Source organism: Myxine glutinosa, chromosome 2 (assembly GCF_964187855.1).
Source record: "Myxine glutinosa chromosome 2, kmMyxGlut1.1, whole genome shotgun sequence".
Taxonomy (NCBI): Eukaryota; Metazoa; Chordata; class Myxini; order Myxiniformes; family Myxinidae; genus Myxine; species Myxine glutinosa.
In genome coordinates, this window is record NC_136262.1 from 260,203,620 (window position 1) to 260,225,817 (window position 22,198).

Sequence of the window (22,198 nt, forward strand, 5' to 3'; positions counted from 1 at the left end):
AGCAGTGAGCATCAAAATGGCGGCCATAAGCTTTTTATCATCAGGATAAAATCGTGGGTGGGTGGAGTCAGGCCAGCTGTCCAACCAATCGTTGGAAAGGATTGTTACAGAAACACGGACACACGCACGGACAAGCGTTTAATTATTATTATGATTATTATTGGTTCACGAGTTATCAAACAGAGTGACCACTATATTCGTCATGGGTGTGTGCCTGTGTCTGTGTGTCTGTCCGCAGCATAACTACCCGATGATATCATCCGATCTTGATGAAACTTGGGTGGGAGGTTGATATCATGATCTAGTTGTGTCCTGCCTCGAGTGGGCGTATTGCGCCCATTGTGGGCGGAGCGACGCCCGAAAAAGATGTATTTTTAGGGGGTAATCCAGTTCAAGCTACATATTCTCCGAGGGGTTTGGTGGAATCTGACAGGGGTTTCGATATTCGGTTAGGCCAATGTCATGTATCCAGCCCCACGGAGCTCGATTTTTCATTTTCGCCCCAAGGTCAAGGTCACAAGGTCACGAAATTTGGAAAAGTCATTTTTGATGGTTTTATTACATTGTTCGCTTCCTGATAGGGTGAAATGTTGTACATAATCTTATATTATCACATACATCATGAAATGCAAGTTTTCCAACAAATTTCAGAATCTTTGACCTTTGACCTTTGATGGTCACAAAGGTCAAATTTTCAAAGTTGTCGGAATCGAACCGAATTTTCGGTATTGTGTAGCTAACTAACATCATAACTGATTATACATTATTTTCTATCTCATTTCAAGGTCAGTAGCCTTCGTTTTGACATTTCAAGGTCACAAAGGTCAAATTTTCACAGTTGTCGGAATCAAACCGAATTTTTGGTATTGTGTCGCTAACTAGTCTCATAACAGATAATACATTCCTATTTATATATTTTCAATGTCGGTTTTGACCTTTGTCATTGAATACCGCTCGCTCGTGAACCATCGTCGTCTCCTGACTTATTATTATTATTATTATTATTATTATCATCATATAAGATTAAGTGCATTATTAAAATGTGTATGGTTTCCTGTGTTACTTTTAGTTTAGTTATCATCAAGAATCAGCATGTTTAGTTACATGTTGCAATCATTTTATATGTGCAGTAATAACAGTCTGGATGATTACCTATCCGCATGAGTACTGTTTAAATTACTAATACGTCACTATATGCACATATCCGGTCTGCAGAGAGTTTAACAGTAACTGTTGTGGCCCTCCGACGAGGAAATGTCCCTGTAATGGGTCCGTCATGCCAGGAGATGGGGATTCATGCCATTAGGATTTTTGGTTCACGTGTTTTTTTTTCATTTCATATTTCAACGAATTTTCGGTATTGTGGAGCTAACTAACGTCATAACTGATTATACATTATTTTCTATCTCATTTCAAGGTCAGTAACCTTCGTTTTGACATTTCAAGGTCACAAAGGTCAAATTTTCAAAGTTGTCGGAATCGAACCGAATTTTTGGTATTGTGTCGCTAACTAGTCTCATAACAGATAATACATTCCTATTTATATCTATCTATAATTCCAGTAATCTCTGTGTGTATGTGTGTGTGTCTGTGTGTCTGTGACCGCTGTTTCTCGACAACCACGGGTCCGATATACTTGAAACTTGCCAGGTATATTGCTGGGGACCCGAGGATGTGCCTTTTCAAGGTTTCATATTAATCGGACAAGTAGTTACCGAGCTATGGCGATTTATTTACCAAACTCCGCAAGCCGTTCGCTTTGGCTTTGCGAATGGACCAAACCATTTCATGTAAATAGAGGGGGGGGATTGTCACCGTACTCGCAAGCCGTTCGCTTTGGCTTTGCGAATGGACCAAACCATTTCATGTAAATAGAGGGGGGGGATTGTCACCGTACTCGCAAGCCGTTCGCTTTGGCTTTGCGAATGGACCAAACCATTTCATGTAAATAGAGGGGGGGGGATATAATTTTAGATATATATATAGTACGGGCATGCCCTAGTATTTTCAATGTCGGTTTTGACCTTTGTCATTGAATACCGCTCGCTCGTGAACCATCGTCGTCTCCTGACTTGTAATGAAATTTATTTTTTCAAAAATGTCTATTCCCCAATAACGTTCCCAAAGTATTGTTTCCTTTTAAATGCAGTTGATGCTGGGATCTTTGCAACAGACGGAGTCTTCCTTCGACTCAGGGGACATTTTAATCTATTATATAATTAATTGTGCATTCACGGTTTATTGATGTTTATAAATCATACTATTGCTATGCAGCATAATACTCTTGTTAAACACCAGTCAACTATCTACATCAAATGTGGAAAGTTCTAGAAACTTATTATGAAGACATTGAATTTTTGGTTGTTGGTGGCAAACACTAATTATGAGTTTTTGATTGCATTAAAAAATTATCAAACTCAAAGCGATCTCTACATCAATGGCCGCTTCCTAACCACATTTCTCTTGTAAGCACAATGGCTGGCACAATTACCTTCATGTACAAAAATCTGCTGTCTGTAAAAGTGTAAAAGCCAACAAAAATGTGCCTTTATCCTTCATCACTTCTATATCATTGATAAGGATTTATTTTTTAAGCTGTGCTTGATTTGTCCAAGAAAGTGAAATTTGCTTTGTTCCTGTTCTGAGCAGTGAGGTGGTGAAGCATTATCACGTAAAGCAGCGACCTACTGGGGATTGGTACCTGGCAGAGAAACACACCTTTGATAGCATCAGTGATCTGATCCATTACCATCAGCATAATGCTGCAGGTTTGTCGCTCTTCAGAAATACTCAATGCCAAGTGATGGCCAGATGACATTACAAGTACAAAAAAGCTTTGGTGAAAATTTGATGACAAATGGTAAACAAGTTATGGCCCGGACAGACAAACAGACAGACAGACATACACAGACAGACACACAGAAACACAGACAGACACACACCCAGATAGACAGACATACACAGACACACAGACAGACAGTCACACATACACACAGACATGCACACACAGACAGTCACACAGACAGATAGATGCACAGACAGACTGGCACAGCCAGACAGACAGACACAGACAGACAGACACACACCCAGACAGACAGACAGACACAGACAGACAGACACAGACAGACAGACACACACCCAGACAGACAGACAGACACACAGAAACACAGACAGACACACACCCAGACAGACAGACAAACAGACATACACAGACAGACAGACACACACACACACAGAGACAGACAGTCACACATACACACAGACATACACACACAGACAGACACACAGACAGACAGACGCACAGACAGACAGACAGACAGACAGACACACAGACAGACAGACACACAGACAGACAGACATACACAGACAGACACACAGGCACACACACAGATAGACAGACAGACAGGCACACACACACAGACAGTCACACATACACACAGACAGACAGATGCACAGACAGACTGGCACAGACAGACAGGCAGACACACACAGGCAGACAGACAGAAACACACAGAGACAGACACACAGACAGACAGGCACAGGTAGACATACAGACACACACCGACACACAGACAGACAGACAGACACACACAGACAGACACACAGACAGACAGACATACACAGACAGACACACATACACACAGACATGCACACACAGACAGTCACACAGACAGATAGATGCACAGACAGACTGGCACAGCCAGACAGACAGACACAGACAGACAGACACACACCCAGACAGACAGACATACACAGACAGACACACAGAAACACAGACAGACACACACCCAGACAGACAGACAGACAGACATACACAGACAGACAGACACACACACAGAGACAGACAGTCACACATACACACAGACATACACACACAGACAGACACACACACAGACAGACACACACACAGACAGACACACACAGACAGACACACACCCAGACAGACAGACATACACAGACAGACACACAGAAACACAGACAGACACACACCCAGACAGACAGACAGACACACACAGACAGACAGACAGACAGACAGCACACAGAGACAGACATACAGACACATACAGACACACACAGACACACACAGACAGACAGACAGACAGACAGACACACACACACACACACACACACACACACACACAGCCAGACAGGCATAGCCAGCATTTTTTTTGGGGGGGAATTAAAAATATATATATTTTGAAAGAGTTAAATTAGCTCAACATTCAATTGCTGCAATAACCTCATGATGTGTCCTCCCGCCCCATTCCTTTGTTCACTCTGGACCTGCAGGCCTCGTCACACGCTTAAGGCATCCGGTCAGACCAGGAGAGGAATTGCCATCAACTGCAGGCCTAAGCTACGGTCAGTCATTAATTGCACACGATTATTGGCACGTGGCAAGATCTATGTGCCGCATCGTTACAGTAGCACGTGGACCGGCTTCCTTGCAGCCGTCTCGAACACGATGCGGGTTGGAGTTTTTAGAGAGTTTGAATAGAATGGAATTGTAGAGCTCAGCTTATTTCATGCACACAAAGGTTTTACATAAATATAAACCACTGTAGTACTGTAGAGTAAGGTTATTTGCAGCTACGAGAACAACCACAAGTTCCTCAGTGCTTCCTGGTGGCCACCACACTGGTGAAGATGGTTAAAACTATGTTCCATTTGTCCATCGCTGGGGATCATCCTTTGTTGTATTTCTTCCTTTTGTAAGATAACACCAGCAGGTGTCCTTTCCGCACTGTGCAGCTTTATCACCTTGGAAAAGACAACGGGCATTGTCTAAAGAGTTGTGGTGAAAACAGCATTGAAAAAGAAACACAATAATAACTCGGATTTCTAAACTCAGACAGGCAGACAAATTCCAAACAAAGCTCTTATTGAAAAAAAAAAGAAGAAGAAGAAAAAAAAAGAAGCATCTGCTTTGTGTTGTCTCTGATGTACCAGGTGTGTGTTCCATTACCAATCAGCTTGTCGAGCGCTCGCCGAGTGGCTCCATTCAAAACCGTTGATAAGGAACGTCTGGCTTGGCAAGCGATAGCTAGCTTATTGGTATTGGAGCACACCCCAGGACTTACCTGGCCTGAGGCTCCACCATTACCTCCTTTCCACTTCAACTTTCTGTCCATGGCGTCATTCTTCTTCGGTCTCTTTTTTAATCACAGTCCCTGAAAATGGTACGACGGCCGATTTAAAGGTATTGTGCAGGTTATATCCATCTTTTGTCTGTTTACAGTATATCATTAATACACCAGTATTTTGCCATCCTTAGATCTCTGGTTTCAAATGTTGTCTGCCTTCATGCCTTTCACCCATCCATTACTCCATGCATGTGTGTGTGCTATCGCCGTCTCCCTCTCTTTTCTCGAACCAACTCTTCTCCTTCACTTGTCACTGTATCTACTCTGGAATCCATAATATCCCCCTTCGTGGAAGCCCCATCCCTCCTCTTGTCTCCTTTTCTGTATCAAGCTGTGCATCCTTGTTCATTTCCCATCCCTAGTTTTCGCTCAACTCTCTTCCCTCCTGATAAATAGTTATCCACCATCTTTACTCCCAGTGGCGTCGTGATGGTTTGTGGCGCTCGGGGCAAAGGTCAAAATAGCGCCCCCTGCAGGCGGTGACATAGTCAGAAATTCCTATTGGGGGGCCATATGAAAGAGCTTAACCTTCCCCAGCGTGTTCAGCAGCAGAGCCCTGGTGGCTTTTCAAAATGAGAATATATTTAGATATGATCTCCTGAGATTATTAGGCTTATTAACTACAAAGAATCCGGAAGGATTCCTGTGTTTCTAAACACGCGTCATGTTAAAGTGCATAGAGCAGTTTAATAGGTCCTTCCATGACATGGTATTCCTATTACAAAATAAACAAGAAAGAGAAATCAGACATTGCAAACCCTCGCCAGGATGTATTTTCAGTGGTTTTTAAGGCTTTTGTGTTAAAACAAACATGGCGGCCGAACCACGTGACCGATGACGTCATTTTTCCCCATCTTGATCGGATGAAGTTTTGTACTTGTCAAATTATGACATCATAATAGGGGCACCTGTGACATTATCATTAACAGATGTTATACCACATGGAGAGTTCTTTGCAATGAGCCATGTCTCAATTTTTTCTATGCAATGCTTTCAGAGATATTGAGGTGCAAATGTTTTTGGTTTTTCCAAGATGGCGGCCGAACCACGTGACCGTTGACGTCATCATTATTTATTTTTTCTCCACCAATTTATGCCGACATGACGCTCCAGAAATTTCATCTTGATAGGATGAAGTTTTGTACTTGTCGAATTATGACGTCATAATGGAGGCACCTATGACATCATCATTAACATATTTTATTCCCCATGGAGTCTTCTTTACAATGAGCCGTGTCTCAATTTTTTCTATTCTGCACTTTCGGAGATATAGAGGTGCAAAGTTTTTCGGTTTTTCCAAGAAGGCGGCTGAACCACGTGACCGATGACGTCATCATTTTTTTTCCCCTCCACCAGTTTATGCCGACATGGCGCTCAAGAAATTGCTTCTTGATTGGATGAAGTTTTGTACTTGTTGAATTATCGAATTATGACGTCATTATGGAGGCCTTGGCCCGAGAGAGTTAAAAATTGGGCACAGTCCATTCCAGGGCAAGACAAATATTTGTGTGAAGTTTGGTGATTCTACGTGCAACGGTGTAGACATAGTACTGCGAACAAACAGACAAACAGACAGACAAACAGATGAAAAATCGGTCAGAGACCGAGGACTTTCCGGAATGTACTTTTTTATTGGCCATTTTGGACAAATATGGCAACCGAACGACGTGACCGATGACGTCATCATTATTTGTTTTCTAAACTAATTTATTCCTTGATAATGCTCAATAAATATCATCCTGATTGGATGAAGTTTTGTACTTGTCGATTTATGACGTCATAATGGAGGCACCTATGACATCATCATTGACATATTTAATTCCCCATGGTGATCTTTACAATGAGCCATGTCTCAATTATTTCTATTCAGCGCTTTCGAAGATACAGAGGTGCAAATTTTCCCAGTTTTTCCAAGATGGCGGCCGAACCACGTAACCGATGACGTCATCATTTTTTTTTTTCTCCACCAGTTTATGCCGACATGGCGCTCAAGAAATTGCATCTTGATCGTATGAAGTTTTGTACTTGTCGAATTATGACATCATAATGGAGACACCTATGACATCATCATTACCATATTTTATTCCCCATGGAGAGTTCTTTACAATGAGCCATGTCTCAATTTTTTCTATTCAGCACTTTCGGTGATAGAGGTGCAAAGTTTTTCAGTTTTTCCAAGATGGCGGACGAACCACACGACCGATGTTGTCATCATTATTTTTTTTCTCCACCAGTTTATGCCATCATGTCGCTCAAGAAATTGCATCTTGATTGGATTAAGTTTTGTACTTGTCGATTTTTATCAAATTATGACGTCATAAAAGAGGCCTTGGGATGAGAGAGTTAAAAATTTGGCACAGTCTATTCCAGGACAAGACAAGTATGTGTGTAAAATTTGGAGATTCTACGTGCAACGGTGTCGACATAGTACTGCGAACAGACAAACAAACAGACAGAGAGACAGACAGACAGACAAAGCAACCGATCAACATACTTGCTGGAATCTTTTCCGGCCAGTAACAAACAAACAAACAAACAAACAAATGAAAAATCGGTCAGAGACCGAGGACTTGCCGGAATGTACTTTTTTATCGGCCATTTTGGACAAATATTGTGGCCGAACCACGTGACCGATGACGTCATCATTAACATATTTTATTCCGCATGGGGAGTTCTTTGCAATGAGCCATGTTGCAATTTTTTCTATTCAGCACTTTTGCAGATATAGAGGTGCTACGTTTTTCGGTTTTTCCAAGATGGCGGCCGAACCACGTGACCGATGACGTCATTATTAACATATTTTATTCCCCATGGAGAGTTCTGTACAATGAGCCATGTCAATTTTTTCTATTCAGCACTTTCGGAGATATGGAGGTGCTGTAGCGGTTACCGCTGGGTATACACAATCGCCTTGCACCTGCCGGGGACGCAACCACGGAGCGATCGCTGTGCCGGGCTCGCCCAGACCGCCCGGAGACGCTCAGTCTCGCCTTTCCCGGGCATGTCTGGACTCGCCTTTCCAGGGCTCGCCCAGGACGCCCGGGCATGCCCAGTCTCGCCTTTCCAGGGCTCGCCCAGGACGCCCGGGCACGCCCGGTCTCGCCTTTCCTGGGCAAACGCTCCGGCATGATGTGTTTGAGTGTGTATATATATCGCTACCCGATAAACGGGCTAGACAGAGTGTGCTGGGTTCTGTACGAATAAACATGCTTTGAACTCAACCAAATGGCCTCGTTCTCTCGCCGTCCACGACTCCTAAACTGGTGACCTCATCTACCCCCGAACGGATTCGGGGGCTGCACGACTCCTAAAGTGCAAACTTTTTCGGTTTTTCCAAGATGGCGGCCGAACCACGTGACTGATGACATCATCATTAACATATTTTATTCCCCATATAGACCTCTTTACAATGAGCCATGTCTCAATTTTTTCTGTTCAGCACTTTGAGATATAGAGGTGCAAAGTTTTTCGGTTTTTCCAAGATGGCGGTCGAACCACGTGACCGATGACGTCATCAATTGGGCACAGTCTATTCCAGGGCAAGACAAATACGTGTGCAAAGTTTGGCGATTCTACGTGCAACGGTGTAGACGTAGTGCTGCAAAAAGACCGACAGACAAACAGACAGACAGACAGACAGACAGACAAGCAGACAGACAGACAAACAGACAGACAAACAGACAGACAGACAGACAAACCAACAGATCAACATACTTGCCGGAATCTTTTCCGGCAAGTAACAAACATACTCAAATGCAATACCCTCTCCTCTGGTGAGGGTAATAAACGTCCAACAGTTACACCCCTCCATCCCCTGGGCCAATGGGCGATCTCCATGTTACAGAGTGCGCACATTAAACCTCCTTGTACAAGATAAGAGATTTATTTAATGATTGATTTATACAATATTTATTTACTGCGCCAGGTGATAGAAATAGGAATTATGAAAAAAGTTAACCGGATGGAAAGGAGTTTGTAAACATCGACCTGACACATTGACACATAGCACGGAGTTAAAACTGTAAAACGTGGTTCTGAAAGTTGCTTCTCGTGATCTCACAAGTTCGTTGTATTATAATTTATTTATATACAATACAAACAAATGGAACATTAAAACGTTTTTTTTGAGGGTGTCATTTGGCGCCCCATCCACTTTGCGCCTTGTGCGGTTGCCCCCTCCGCCCCCGCCCCCCCCCCCCAACGACGCCACTGTTTACTCCCACTGGAAAATGAACTCTGTCCTATTTATTCAGTCCTCCTTCCTCTCTGCCCCCTTCCCAACTAATATCGGACACAGGCTCGATCCAGCAACCCATCCATGATCCCCCCCCCCCCCCCACCCCCAATTTCAAATATATGGCCATCTTCATTCTGTCGCCATTTTATCTTATTTATTGAATGGCCTATCGGAGTCTGTCCCATCATGTAGCTTTCGTATGCACCCTTTGGTTGCTGGGTTAACCGAGTTAACTCACCCTCACTGATGTAGCTTTTACAAGTTTTGTAGATGTAAATGTGTAATTTATGAACCATTTCTTTGATATTGGAAGTATGTGATACAGAAATGACCAATTGATGATGTACAATCGTACCGGTATATAATACTCATGCGTTAACCTCCATTTACGACAGCTGTTTACCCTTTTGTAGTGTCACAGAGACTACCGATAGCACTTCTGCAACTGGTAAATTTGGCAACATAACCAAAGATTTTCTCAAATCAGGATGATTTGCTTTTTCGTCAGAATTGAAGTGCAACTCAGCAAAAAGGTAGATATGGTCATGTAACTGAAAGAAGTCCATAACCAGTAATAAATGGTCAAAATAGCACAGTTTCAGGCCTACAGTCAGGCCTCCTCAATGCCAAACAGGAAATCAGAGCTGTTTCACTTGACATATCACGTGCCTTCGATATGGTCTGGCACCCAGCTCTGCTCACCAAACTCTCCTCCTCTGGTATCCATGGAAATCTCCACGCATGGCTGGCGGACTTCCTCTCTAGTCGTAGTCAACGTGTGGCCTTGAATGGGTTTCTCTCATCTCCTCTTCCTGTTCAGGCTGGAGTTCCCCAAGGAAGTGTTCTGGGCCCTGTGCTTTTTCTGGTCTTCATCAATTATCTCTCTGACTCTCTTGAAAATCCTCTCCATCTCTTTGCTGATGACTCCACTATCTGCCGATCCATTCCTCATCCCTCAGATCGGCAGTCTGCAGCCTCCTCACTCTCTGAAGACTTGGACAAAATCACAGACTGGTCAAACAAGTGGAACATGTCTTTCAATCCTGACAAATCTCACACTCTTAAGATGTCTCTCCGAAAAGACCGACTGGACAACCCTCCCATCTACTTTCTCAACAATCCTCTCCAAGAAGTTCTGTCGCTCAAGCTTTTGGGTCTCACTATCTGCCATGATCTTTCTTGGGAAAACCACATTTCCAAGCTGGCCTCCAAAGCCAGTCCCCGACTGGGCATCCTCCGTCATGCGAAGTCCTTCCTCGGCACACCTGAGCTCCTCACCACATACAAGGCTTTCATTCACAGCTCAATGGAATACTGTTCCCCCCTCTGGGCCGGTGCTCCTGACTCACACCTAGCTCGGCTTCACGCTGTTGAAACCAAAGCTTTCAGAATCATTGGAATCTCCTGCGATGAAGCTGACTCCTCTCCGGCCTTGCTCCCCCAGCTCTCTCTGTGCTCTGTCCCCCAAATATTCCTTCAGGTCGCACAAGATCTGCCAGCAACCCCCTTGTGGTTAAACTGCCAAAATCAAGACTCTCTGCTCACCTTCACTCTTTCATTCCCCTTTTCTCCCGCCTCTGGAACAAACTCCCTCACTCTCTTCAATCCCACTCATCCCTCCAGGTCTTTAAAACAGCTGTTCACCACCATCTCTTATCTTCCCCCATCCAAAACCTTGATCTTTTCTACCCCCGCTAATTCACCCCAGATACACTTTCTTTTGAAATTCCAACTTCTTTCTTTGAAGTCCTTGCAGTGTTCATATGTTTTATACCTCTCCCACCTCCCCCCCGAGCCCTCCCCCTCCCACATTTCTCCCGATGTCCCTGCTCTCAAATGTTGTGTTTGTGTCCGTCCTTCCCCCTCTCTCCCCATCTTGTCTACCGCTCCCCTTATGTTGTGTTTTTTGTGTCGGTTTGACTTTTTGTGTGATTAATGCTTGCTCTTTCACGAGCCTCGATCTTGTATACAAAAAAACAATAATAATAATCTTGCCTCGACAATTTGCCTGTCTGTTGTAACCTCATGATTTGCTCGCTTTGCCATTTACCTTTTGTTATGGTGGCGACAGGGAAGTGGGAGCTGGATGCGTTGGAGCTGACGAGCCTCAGGGAACTGGGCCGAGGGTCCCTGGGCGTAGTGCAGCTGGGCATGTGGCGCGGCGTCCGCCATATTGCGATCAGGATGCTGCATGAGGGGGTTCTTGCCGAAGACGACTTCTTCCACGAAGTGAAACTCATGATGTGAGGCCTACGTGGAGATTGTTTACTATGCAGTGATAGTTCATGATGATGTCATTATGACCAAAGTATGTGCTGGTCCATGACTGATGACCCGAAAAGTGTTGCCTAAAGATATTCAGGGTTCTTTAATGACTATTTTTTCGACAGTGTCAAAATGTCATTGTCCAAATCACATGTAGAAGAGGTTTAAACGTTGTGTTGCATTATCATGAGACAGGCAGTCGATGATAAGGCTTCCCATTGATAATCATGCGTCTACTTCCGGGTTTGAATTCATGGAATGTATGTTAATTATGTGTGCCGCATGCAGGCAGCTAAGCCATCCAAACCTGGTTCAGCTGTACGGAGTGGTGACTCGATGTCGCCCACTCCGCATCGTGATGGAATATTTGGCCTTGGGTTGCTTGCCCACATTTCTTCAGGCTCGCCCAGGAAAGCTAGGCTCGGCCTGGTTACTCGAGGCTTGTTCTGATGTATGTAGAGCGATGGTTTACCTGGAGTCAAACAGCTTCCTTCACCGTGATCTGGTAAGTTTGTGTTGATCTGTTGGGATGTTTTAAGAGCCTGGTGCCGGCTTGGGATCCTAGGATCCTGGGTTCGAATCCCGGTCGATTGCTGAATTAATACCAGGGGGGTTGACTCGGCCTGTCATCCTTCTGAGGTCGGCAAGTCGAGTACCAGCACATTGGTAATTCCCTGTGTGTCGCAAGAGGTGACCAACAGGGTTGGCGGCAGGAAGGGCATCCGGCCATAAAACATTGCTTCAAAAAAGGGGACCACGGTGCCCGAAAAAGGCCAACCCCTGCTCTGTGGGGAATAATGGCCTCCAAAGGTGGTTGTTTGTTGCGATGCCTTTAGGTATGGTGGCTTATAGAGTTGAGGAGGTGTGATTTATGTTAGAGGATTCTGGAAGTTATACCTAAATATGCAGCAAATGGCATGTTTACAATTGGAATATTGCATTATGAACAGTTTATAATGACTGGTTGGCGTTGTCCTTGGCAGGCTGCACGCCATTGTTTGGTGGGAGAGGACTTCAGCATCAAGGTTTCTGACTTTGGCATGGCCAGGTGGGAATCACTCTTGTATATTTACCGAGTAACAGTTCGAGGATACACATAAGTGCACTTATGGAACAGGAGCAGTGATGTTATGTGATGTTACATGAAGTGTGTTACGTGATGTGTGAGGCTCATGGAACAGTGATGTTACAGAGGAGTGAAAAAGGCAACACACTGACTGCGAGGCAGTGGGGGGGTCACACTTTTGCTCAAATCTTGTAAGTGAATGAACATACAGGAAATAAGGAGAGAGGGGAGGGAAGAAATCACAGTAACCTGAAAGAAGATTGGGTTGGGTAGATTTAACGGGGGTAGAAAAAGATTCCAGGTTGGGATGAAGGATGAGTCGAGATGATGGTGCACCACCTGCTTGAAGCCCTGGAGCGAAGGGAAGAGTCAATAGTGGACTGAACAGTCTCTGAAAGGTAATTCCATGAATGGGAGAAATGAAAAACAAAAGAGTGGAGGTGGACTGCAAGCCTGGATTTTGAGAGTTTAACCAGGAAGGGTTACAGGAAGAACACGTGCATCATGGTGCAGTTGTAGATGTTGGATGGCTGAGAGAGCAGAAGGAAATAGACAGGAGGAGTGGCAGTAAAAAAAAACAAAAAAACAGAAAGGCCACCAACCTACCTGCAATGTGAGAGTAGCAGGTGTTATACTTTGGCTTCATCAAGTAAACATATCAACAAGATGAGAGAAGAGGTTGTATGAAAGTGGAAGAAAGTTTAGATCCAACATCTTTGTTCAGCTCCATTCACAACAACAATGGCGGACAAATTTATTTTGAAGATGTGTGATAAAATTGTCCAAACCAGTTTGCGTGAATGACAAAATGTGTGATACATTTTCACGAAGATTCTTGGTAGAAAGCCACAGCTGATGGCGCAGGGTGCTGAAGGACCCTTGGCCGTCAAACTTTATTCCTTCAGGTTGCACTGATTTGTTGTGACTTGTCTTATGTTTTAGAATGGGTATAAAGGTATGCGTGATGTCATCAAGATTGCTTGTCAACCACTTTGCATGCATCCCAAGAGCAGACAAGCACACTATCCCAAAGCCAATAACACCCAGTGTCTCCCATTTCCTTTTCATCACCGATCCAAGTACTGAACTTAATTCCGCGTGGCTTCTCCGCAACTAGATGAGGCTTCGGTGCATTTAAAGCCGATAAAGCCAAAACTCTGCAAATTTTTTGTGTAAGTAGTACCTGCCGACTGAACAACTGCATTGAAGTAATTCCAATGTCCCCAAACCAAACTGTCACAGGTGCAGGAAGTGCACCGGTGCTGCCCTCTCCTGGCGGGCACAAATTGGCAATATCCAGAAATGAGACTGAATCTGGACCACTAAATCTGAATACCGTAGTTGTTAAAACTTGTCAAACTGAAAAATACAAGTACAATTTAACAAGTTACTAAATGATCAACAAGTAGCACTAGCAAAAGTAGAAGTGTGATCAAGTGCTATGTCATTGGTTTCATTAACAGGCACAAATGAATTGACATATGCAGAGGAAGATACTGTTACTGACACGACTTTGATGTTATGGTGGGCCGAGCGGAATGGCCGCCGTGTCCGCACAAGTTACCCGATTATACTCGAACGTTGACTAAATCGCGCTATGCTAAATCAATGATGGAAAAGACACAACGGCTGGATTAAAATGACACGACACCAAGGGTTCAGTTCTCAAGACCTCCGGAGGAGGTTATATTAGGGCGGAAGGTCAGATTACAACGACAAGAGGGACAGCATAGGAAGACAGGCACTTAGACACACTCTTATAATAGCCCCGACAGACGACAGACAAACAGGACAAAAACTGACTCACACGGGGATTGATGGCAAGGAAAGCGGGCCGTCGATGGCTCAAGGTGCACCGTTTTCGGAGGGGGTGCACCGTTCTCGGAGGTACTGCAATACCGGGTCGATGCGTGGAGCTCGCTCAGCGCTTGGAGGTCGCGACTTGTCTTCTTCAGTCGGGGGCGCATCTGACGTCACGTCCGGTAAGTGGCCGCGTATATCCGGCGGGGAGTGACACGCCCTCGGCTCGTTAGCTCCGCCCCAGATGGAATCGGCCCGTTGCTTCTCATTGGGTGCGTGCGGGGGGGTTGCCGGCTCCGCCCTTGACGAGGGGCTGACAAGGAGCCCCTTCGTGGTAACCCCGTCGGAGCGCATGGTCAATGGCGGCTAACCGAGCCGGTGTGAGGACGCACACTCCCCCCGCGCCGCGCTGTTGTTGTAGTTGTTGTAGTTGTTGTTGTAGTTGTTGTTGTTGTAGTTGTTGTTTGGGGAAGAAGATGGGAGGAGGTATGGGAAGGTCCTAAACTCACTACTGGTGCCATATAATCACATTCTGGTGCAACGAAGAGTCAGAATTAATGGAAACGAGTCCTTAACTGACATAGACTAAGAATAACTAGCAAGATGTCCGAAAGTTGTCTACGTGAGATGCGGTGGACCTGGGCACGACATTTAATGGGGGAAAAAGGGGAAGGTCGGTTCTACAGAGTGTTATTTACAGGCAATGGGACTAGGGAATGGGGGATTGGGGATAGTTGGGGAGTATTGGGGAAATAGGGGAGTATTTACAAGCGGATATTGAGGCCAAGTTCCATATCCGCAACATTGCACCCTTCTCTACCCTCGGGGCGTCCCGACCCGACAAATTTTTACCTATTTTAGTGTGGCACTCAGATGTAGTTCCCTCTACTATTAACTCTACCCTGAGTGCGACAGTTTTACAGATATTCACAAATGAGTAAATATGTCCCCCTGCGACGTTGCACCCTTCTCCTCACAGAAACACACCCACAGGATAACCGAATCGGGAAAGAATTCGCAAACTAAACATACAGCCGGTAGGGAGCATTATTTACAAGACTACGCTGATATTTACACTACGATCCAGGACCTGTTTTTGGAGGAACACATGCAGATGTTATGCATAGAGAGAGCACGCATGCCAGCATCGATACACCAACCCACGAGTGCTCTGTGGCCTTACGGCCTTTAATAACGTGCAGAGCACCCCTTCCCAGCACCAAAAGCACCACCCCATCACACAGTCAGCACCATCCGGTGCAGTCACCATTGTTCAATGAATAAAAATAAATTCAACAACCCCTAACCCTGCAGGTGTCTCTTGCTCTTCGTGTGGTGCACGTGGCCTTCTGGCTTCTTTCAAAAAATAAAGAAAGGCGCCAACCGCGTCCATTTCCTTATTGTGGCCATCAGGGGGCCAACTGTTAGTGGTTCACCTTGTATGGCATAGGTGCCACGTTGACCCATAGGTCCATCCATGGGTGGTGCTTGGCCGCAAAAGACTGCGGTCCATGGTGGGCGGCCACAAACATTGCGGTCCATATGGTGTATCGATCCAGGCAGCAAGCAGCGAAAGTGCAGGCCCACAACTGCGTAGCCAGCACCTCTCTCTCCTCTCTCTCTCTGCCCCAAAGCCAGATCCTCGGAGGTGGGAGACAAAAGAAGCAGACAAGTGAGTAAGGTGGTAAGGGCGCAAAAGTGCACGCAATATAAGATGATGCACACTGGGGGCACATGGGAACCAGGTGAGACAGGTACGTTCCTACCGTACGCTCCCCCCCCCACCAGGTAACCTACATGGCCCCTCCCTTACCCCTTACTGTATCCACAAAACACAACACTACCCATAAACATCTACTTTACAAATCAACAAACGTCCCTACTGTCTTCCCCGTTCCTCCCATAAACCAAATTTGTCTTCTCTCCCTCCTAACCAATCAAATTTGCCATTTTCAACTCTCATCAAAATTTGCCATTACCAATTCATCATCAGTCCCTCCTAAGGAGGGAGAGATGGAATCACCCCAATGTCTCATCCACGTCGTGATGCGTCTCACAAATCCTCACAGCAATTCTCATTTCCTGCACCAAAACAAAGAAAACACAGGTGTGGAGTCATCATCATCACCACAGGCAAGTGGCTGCGTATGGTGCGACAGGTTCATCAATCCTAACTATTTCCTAAATGACTTTAACAACTTTACACTACCCGGGGTCTTTCTCCGGCCAAACCATTGGCCCTCTTACACTATGGGTTCTAAAAACCAATTCCCATTGGCCAAACTGTGGTGCTTTTCAATTTGGGGTCTCACTCCCCCGATTCATCTCCCGGTGCCCTCGCACAATTTCTGGGCTGTGGCGTGTACCTCTCCCAGCGGGTCTACCCACCTGCACACCTCCACCACTGCAGTTGCCTTCGAGCTTACCTGCTCCTTACCCTAACCTAACTACCTGGGGAAGGCCCTCTGGCGCTCTCCCCACTCGGTGCCCTCTCTGGCACTGGGCTGCCCGATCCACACCCGGGATCCTCAGGCACCCACTCACAACTACCGGCTCCCAGAGCCCACCTGCGGCCTCACCTGGCCGACATCCTCACAGTGGTGGAGTGCCCAACCAACTACACACACTAACAGGCTACACGCCCAGCCATTTCCACAACACTAATGCACCCATCCACAATACCATTCTGCAACCGCACCACAAATGCCAATATCCAACCACAATTTACCTATACCCTCTACCTAACACTTACACTACCCGCCCCGGGTACTCGTGAAAGGGGTCCACTCTTCCCCCATCCACACCTTCGCACCATGCACACCACTCCGTACCACTTACTCCAACTCTCTCCACACACCTGTACCTGCGCACCTGTGCTCTCACACCTGGTGCCACCTGCACCCTTCTCTCCCCAAGCGCATTCGCGCTGATCCACAACACTCATTACTCACACACTGCTCCACACACCTGTCCAGTTGCACACCTGTGCAATCACACCTGTTCAATTCTCACACACACGGCATCATCTCAGCTAACTACTCCCTTCTGAAACTTGCGCTTCCCAGTCGTCCCTTTAAACTATTGCGCTCCCTCGTCATTATCATCCACACTAAACTACCTGCGTCCCCACTACAGGTATCAGTCACTAACTAAACTTAACGTCACCTAATGTCATCTTCTAGGGCCCTATCAATATTACCTAACCCACCCGGGCTAGTTTTCACTGCCATACACCCCATAAACTATTGCTCCTTTGCCCCACTATGGGAAGGGTGGCAGGGATGCCCCCCTTACCCACCGGGCCCATCGCTCACTACCAATTTTGCACATCAAATTTCAACAAATCAAAAATTTGGCCAATCCTACTCATCATCTGCCAATCATTACTGCCAATCCCTTGCCAATCATCAATTTTTGTTTTTCTCTAATTTTGGGGCCAAAACACTAACCTCATCACCCAGTCTACTCACTAATGCCTCTCGGTGCGCCAATTCCTGTCCAAAGCCCGGCTTCGTAAAGCCAAGCCATGAATGCGGGTTGTTCTGTGCCAGCGGCTGGATGCGTCCGGCACTCGGTGCAGGGACGGGGGCTTACCCGGGCCGAGATCCCACGCACCATCTCGGCACGGAGCCATCCAATGTCCCGCTTTCGACCTGCCGGCACGTCTCACCAAAAAGTGGTCGCCATGACGACCCTTTCCATTGGGCTGCCAGCCCCGCCTAGTGGAGCACGGACGCGGCCGTTCAAAGCGAGGCCCGGCACGCACCGAGGGCCCGCTTCGGCTAAAAGTCGACCTAACCTCTAACCTGGTTACCGTCGATGCTTCACCTGGATTCTTACACCCCGCAGCCCGTTCCTTGCTCACACATCCAGCCATTTCCATGCTCCTCGTACCTTTCCTTACACACCCAGGCACACCCATTCCACTCACAGCCTTGGTCACACACCTGACCACCGAACACTTTGGCACACATTCGTTGGTCGCACACCTCACCAACACACCTCTTCGCGCCCCCTCTTCTGTCACCTCCTCTGTGACAATCACAGGTGTGCTCTCATTCGCACACCCAACCACGTGCCTCACTACCAATTCCAGCGTGCATTCCCACTCACGCTCTACCATTCCAGGTGTGCATCCTTTCTCACCTGTCACAACCAACTCACGCTCCTTGTCACTCTCACTACTCTCACCTCCATTCTTGACAGCGCACTCACCCTTACTCTTGACAGCGCACTCTTTCCCCATGCACCTGTCCGTTACACACCTTTCTTGCGCACACTCTCCCGTTACACCCTCTGTAACACTCACCACAGGCGTGCATTCTTCCTTGCCTTTGACAGCGCACTCTTTCCCCATGCACCTGTCCGTCACACACCTTTCTCGTGCACACTCCTGCGCACACTCTCCCGTCACACCCTCTGTAACACTTACCACACCACGCTTCCATGTGCTCCCTCGCACACGTGCTACGACCGACTCACTCTCGCCAGCACCCTCACTCCTTGGCACGCACTTTTTCCTCACACACCCCAGAGTCGGACTTTCTCGCACACCTCCTCTTTCGCACACCAGACCTGTCGCACACTTCACCAACGGCCTCTCACGAACACCCGGGTCCATCTCGACCCCCAAGCTTCTTAAATCCCCTGGCGCATCATACGCACGACTATATTGGTCACCACTTACACCGGGTCCTCTTTCTTTTCGCTTCTCCTCCATCACCTGCGAATCCCTCATCCGGTTAATGAGCACATCATCACGATTCGAACACAGACTTTGGACCAATTCTTTTATCTCCTCTTTTATCTCTTTCTTATCCCCTCTCCGTCGCTTCTTAATTTCGCTCATCCCTTCTTCCACTTCTTCTAATTTCTGCTTCACCTCTTTTATTCCCCGGTACGTCTCCTCAAGCTCGTCCTCCAAGGCTACCTTGACCGTTTCCATGTGCGTCCTCACCTGCCGGTCCTTCGTCTCCATTACCTCTATCACCTCGTCCAGCCTCGTTGTCAGTCCCTCACGTACCATCTGACATTCCCTCTTCGTCGCTACCAAGTCATCTTTTAGTTCTTTCTGTGTCGCTTTTAAACCTCCTAATACCGCAGTGTTCCTTTGAACCTGCTCCACTAACTCCGTCTGTCCCACCGTCAGCTGCTCCACCTCCTGCGTCAGGTCCTCTATGCCCCCTTGCAATTTTACAGTCCCCTTTCTCACCTCCTTCTCCATGTGCTCCTTACAGTGCCTCACCTCCTCGCGCACTCCTCCGACCTCCTCACTCACTCCTCTTCTGATCTCCTCTCCCATCACTTGCATCTCCTGCCCAGATGCCACCCTCATCTGCTCCATTTCCTCCCTGTGAGCATCCAGTTTGGTTTCTACCCCCATTCTGACCCCCTCTATCTGCTGCCCCATTTGTTTAACTTCCCTTTCCGCTTGGTCCCTCATGTCCCTCAATTTGCCTTCCATGGTGTTTTCTAACCCCTCTAACCCTTTTTGCATCCCTTCCATTTGATTCTCTTGAGCGGCCATTCTGTTTTCTACCCCCGTTAACCCCTCCTGTATTTCCCCTAATCTATTGTCCAATTTCCCAAATTTCTCGTCTAATCCCTTAAAATTATTGTCTAACCCCTCACTGGTACCCCTCGCTTCGTCCCTCATTACCCCCATTTGGTTTCCCCATTACCCCCATTTGGTTTCCCATTACCCCCAATTGCTCACTCCGAGCCCTCGCTTCGTCCCTCATTACCCCCATTTGGCCCTCCAATCGCTCACCCATTTGTTCCATAAGGGCCCTCATTTGCAGGAGGAAAAGGTTCGAATCCACCAGGGGCGCTGCCACGGTCGCGGGCGCGGTGACCAGCGAGGCGCCATTTTGCGCGCCTGCTACCCTCGCTGCTTCGCTCTCCTCACGTCCCTCAATTTGGTCCTGGACCGACCCTGCCTCACTCTCCTCTACCGGACCCCAGCCGACTTGGTCTGCCATAGCGCGACTTTCAAAATTCGGGTTTTTATTTTCGTAAAACAAATTCAAATTTCGCCGTTATAATTTCGAGCGGGAAACGCGCTCCGGATCGAATTCTACCTCCCAAAGTTTGGGCCTAACAAATTTAGTCCCAGGTCCGAATCCGACACTCCTGACACCAATTGTTACTGACACGACTTTGATGTTATGGTGGGCCGAGCGGAATGGCCGCCGTGTCCGCACAAGTTACCCGATTATACTCGAACGTTGACTAAATCGCGCCATGCTAAATCAATGATGGAAAAGACACAACGGCTGGATTAAAATGACACGACACCAAGGGTTCAGTTCTCAAGACCTCCGGAGGAGGTTATATTAGGGCGGAAGGTCAGATTACAACGACAAGAGGGACAGCATAGGAAGACAGGCACTTAGACACACTCTTATAATAGCCCCGACAGACGACAGACAAACAGGACAAAAACTGACTCACACGGGGATTGATGGCAAGGAAAGCGGGCCGTCGATGGCTCAAGGTGCACCGTTCTCGGAGGGGGTGCACCATTCTCGGAGGTACTGCAATACCGGGTCGATGCGTGGAGCTCGCTCAGCGCTTGGAGGTCGCGACTTGTCTTCTTCAGTCGGGGGCGCATCTGACGTCACGTCCGGTAAGTGGCCGCGTATATCCGGCGGGGAGTGACACGCCTTCGGCTCGTTAGCTCCGCCCCAGATGGAATCGGCCCGTTGCTTCTCATTGGGTGCGTGCGGGGGGGTTACCGGCTCCGCCCTTGACGAGGGGCTGACAAGGAGCCCCTTCGTGGTAACCCCGTCGGAGCGCATGGTCAATGGCGGCTAACCGAGCCGGTGTGAGGACGCACACTCCCCCCGCGCCGCGCCGTTGTTGTAGTTGTTGTAGTTGTTGTTGTAGTTGTTTGGGGAAGAAGATGGGAGGAGGTATGGGAAGGTCCTAAACTCACTACTGGTGCCATATAATCACATTCTGGTGCAACGAAGAGTCAGAATTAATGGAAACGAGTCCTTAACTGACATAGACTAAGAATAACTAGCAAGATGTCCGAAAGTTGTCTACGTGAGATGCGGTGGACCTGGGCACGACATTTAATGGGGGAAAAAGGGGAAGGTCGGTTCTACAGAGTGTTATTTACAGGCAATGGGACTAGGGAATGGGGGATTGGGGATAGTTGGGGAGTATTGGGGAAATAGGGGAGTATTTACAAGCGGATATTGAGGCCAAGTCCCATATCCGCAACAATACTTATGCAGCTGGTAGAATCCTGTATGAGATTTTAAAAAAGAGAGGAAAAATTACTCTAGATCTGATGATTGTAAAAAATTTCACTTACTTGTATGCAGGATTATCAAATTAAACACCAAAAACACCAAGTCTTCCTTGCACTTGGCTACCTTTATTTGCTTTGTGGACAGGTTGGTGCGTGACAACGGTGCATTGTTGTGTTGCACAACGGTGCAACTGTTGTGTTTGTGTCCTTCCCCCTCTCTCCCCATCTTGTCTACCGCTCCCGATGTTATTTGTTTTGTGTGTCTGTTTGTCTTTCTGTGTGATTAATGTTCGCTCTTTCACGAGCCTCGATCTTGTATATTAAAAAAAAAAAAAAAAAAAAAAAAAAAAAAAAAAAAAAAAAAAAAAAAAAAAAAAAAAAAAAAAAAAAAAAAAAAAAAAAAAAAAAAAAAAAAAAAAAAAAAA

At 46.7% G+C, this 22,198-nt stretch overlaps 1 protein-coding gene across 2 annotated transcripts in view; it reads left to right on the top strand.

Moving 5' to 3' along the window:
• LOC137420613 (tyrosine-protein kinase Tec) overlaps positions 1 to 22,198 on the top strand; it is an 80,978-nt gene that overhangs the window by 47,214 nt on the left and 11,566 nt on the right. For both annotated transcript variants that reach the window (XM_068105824.2, XM_068105823.2), the window contains exons 11-15: positions 2,650 to 2,768; positions 4,291 to 4,362; positions 11,453 to 11,624; positions 11,935 to 12,151; positions 12,630 to 12,694. In XM_068105824.2, coding sequence (XP_067961925.2) covers positions 2,650 to 2,768; positions 4,291 to 4,362; positions 11,453 to 11,624; positions 11,935 to 12,151; positions 12,630 to 12,694 — 645 coding nt within the window. The remainder of the gene's footprint in view (positions 1 to 2,649; positions 2,769 to 4,290; positions 4,363 to 11,452; positions 11,625 to 11,934; positions 12,152 to 12,629; positions 12,695 to 22,198) is intronic.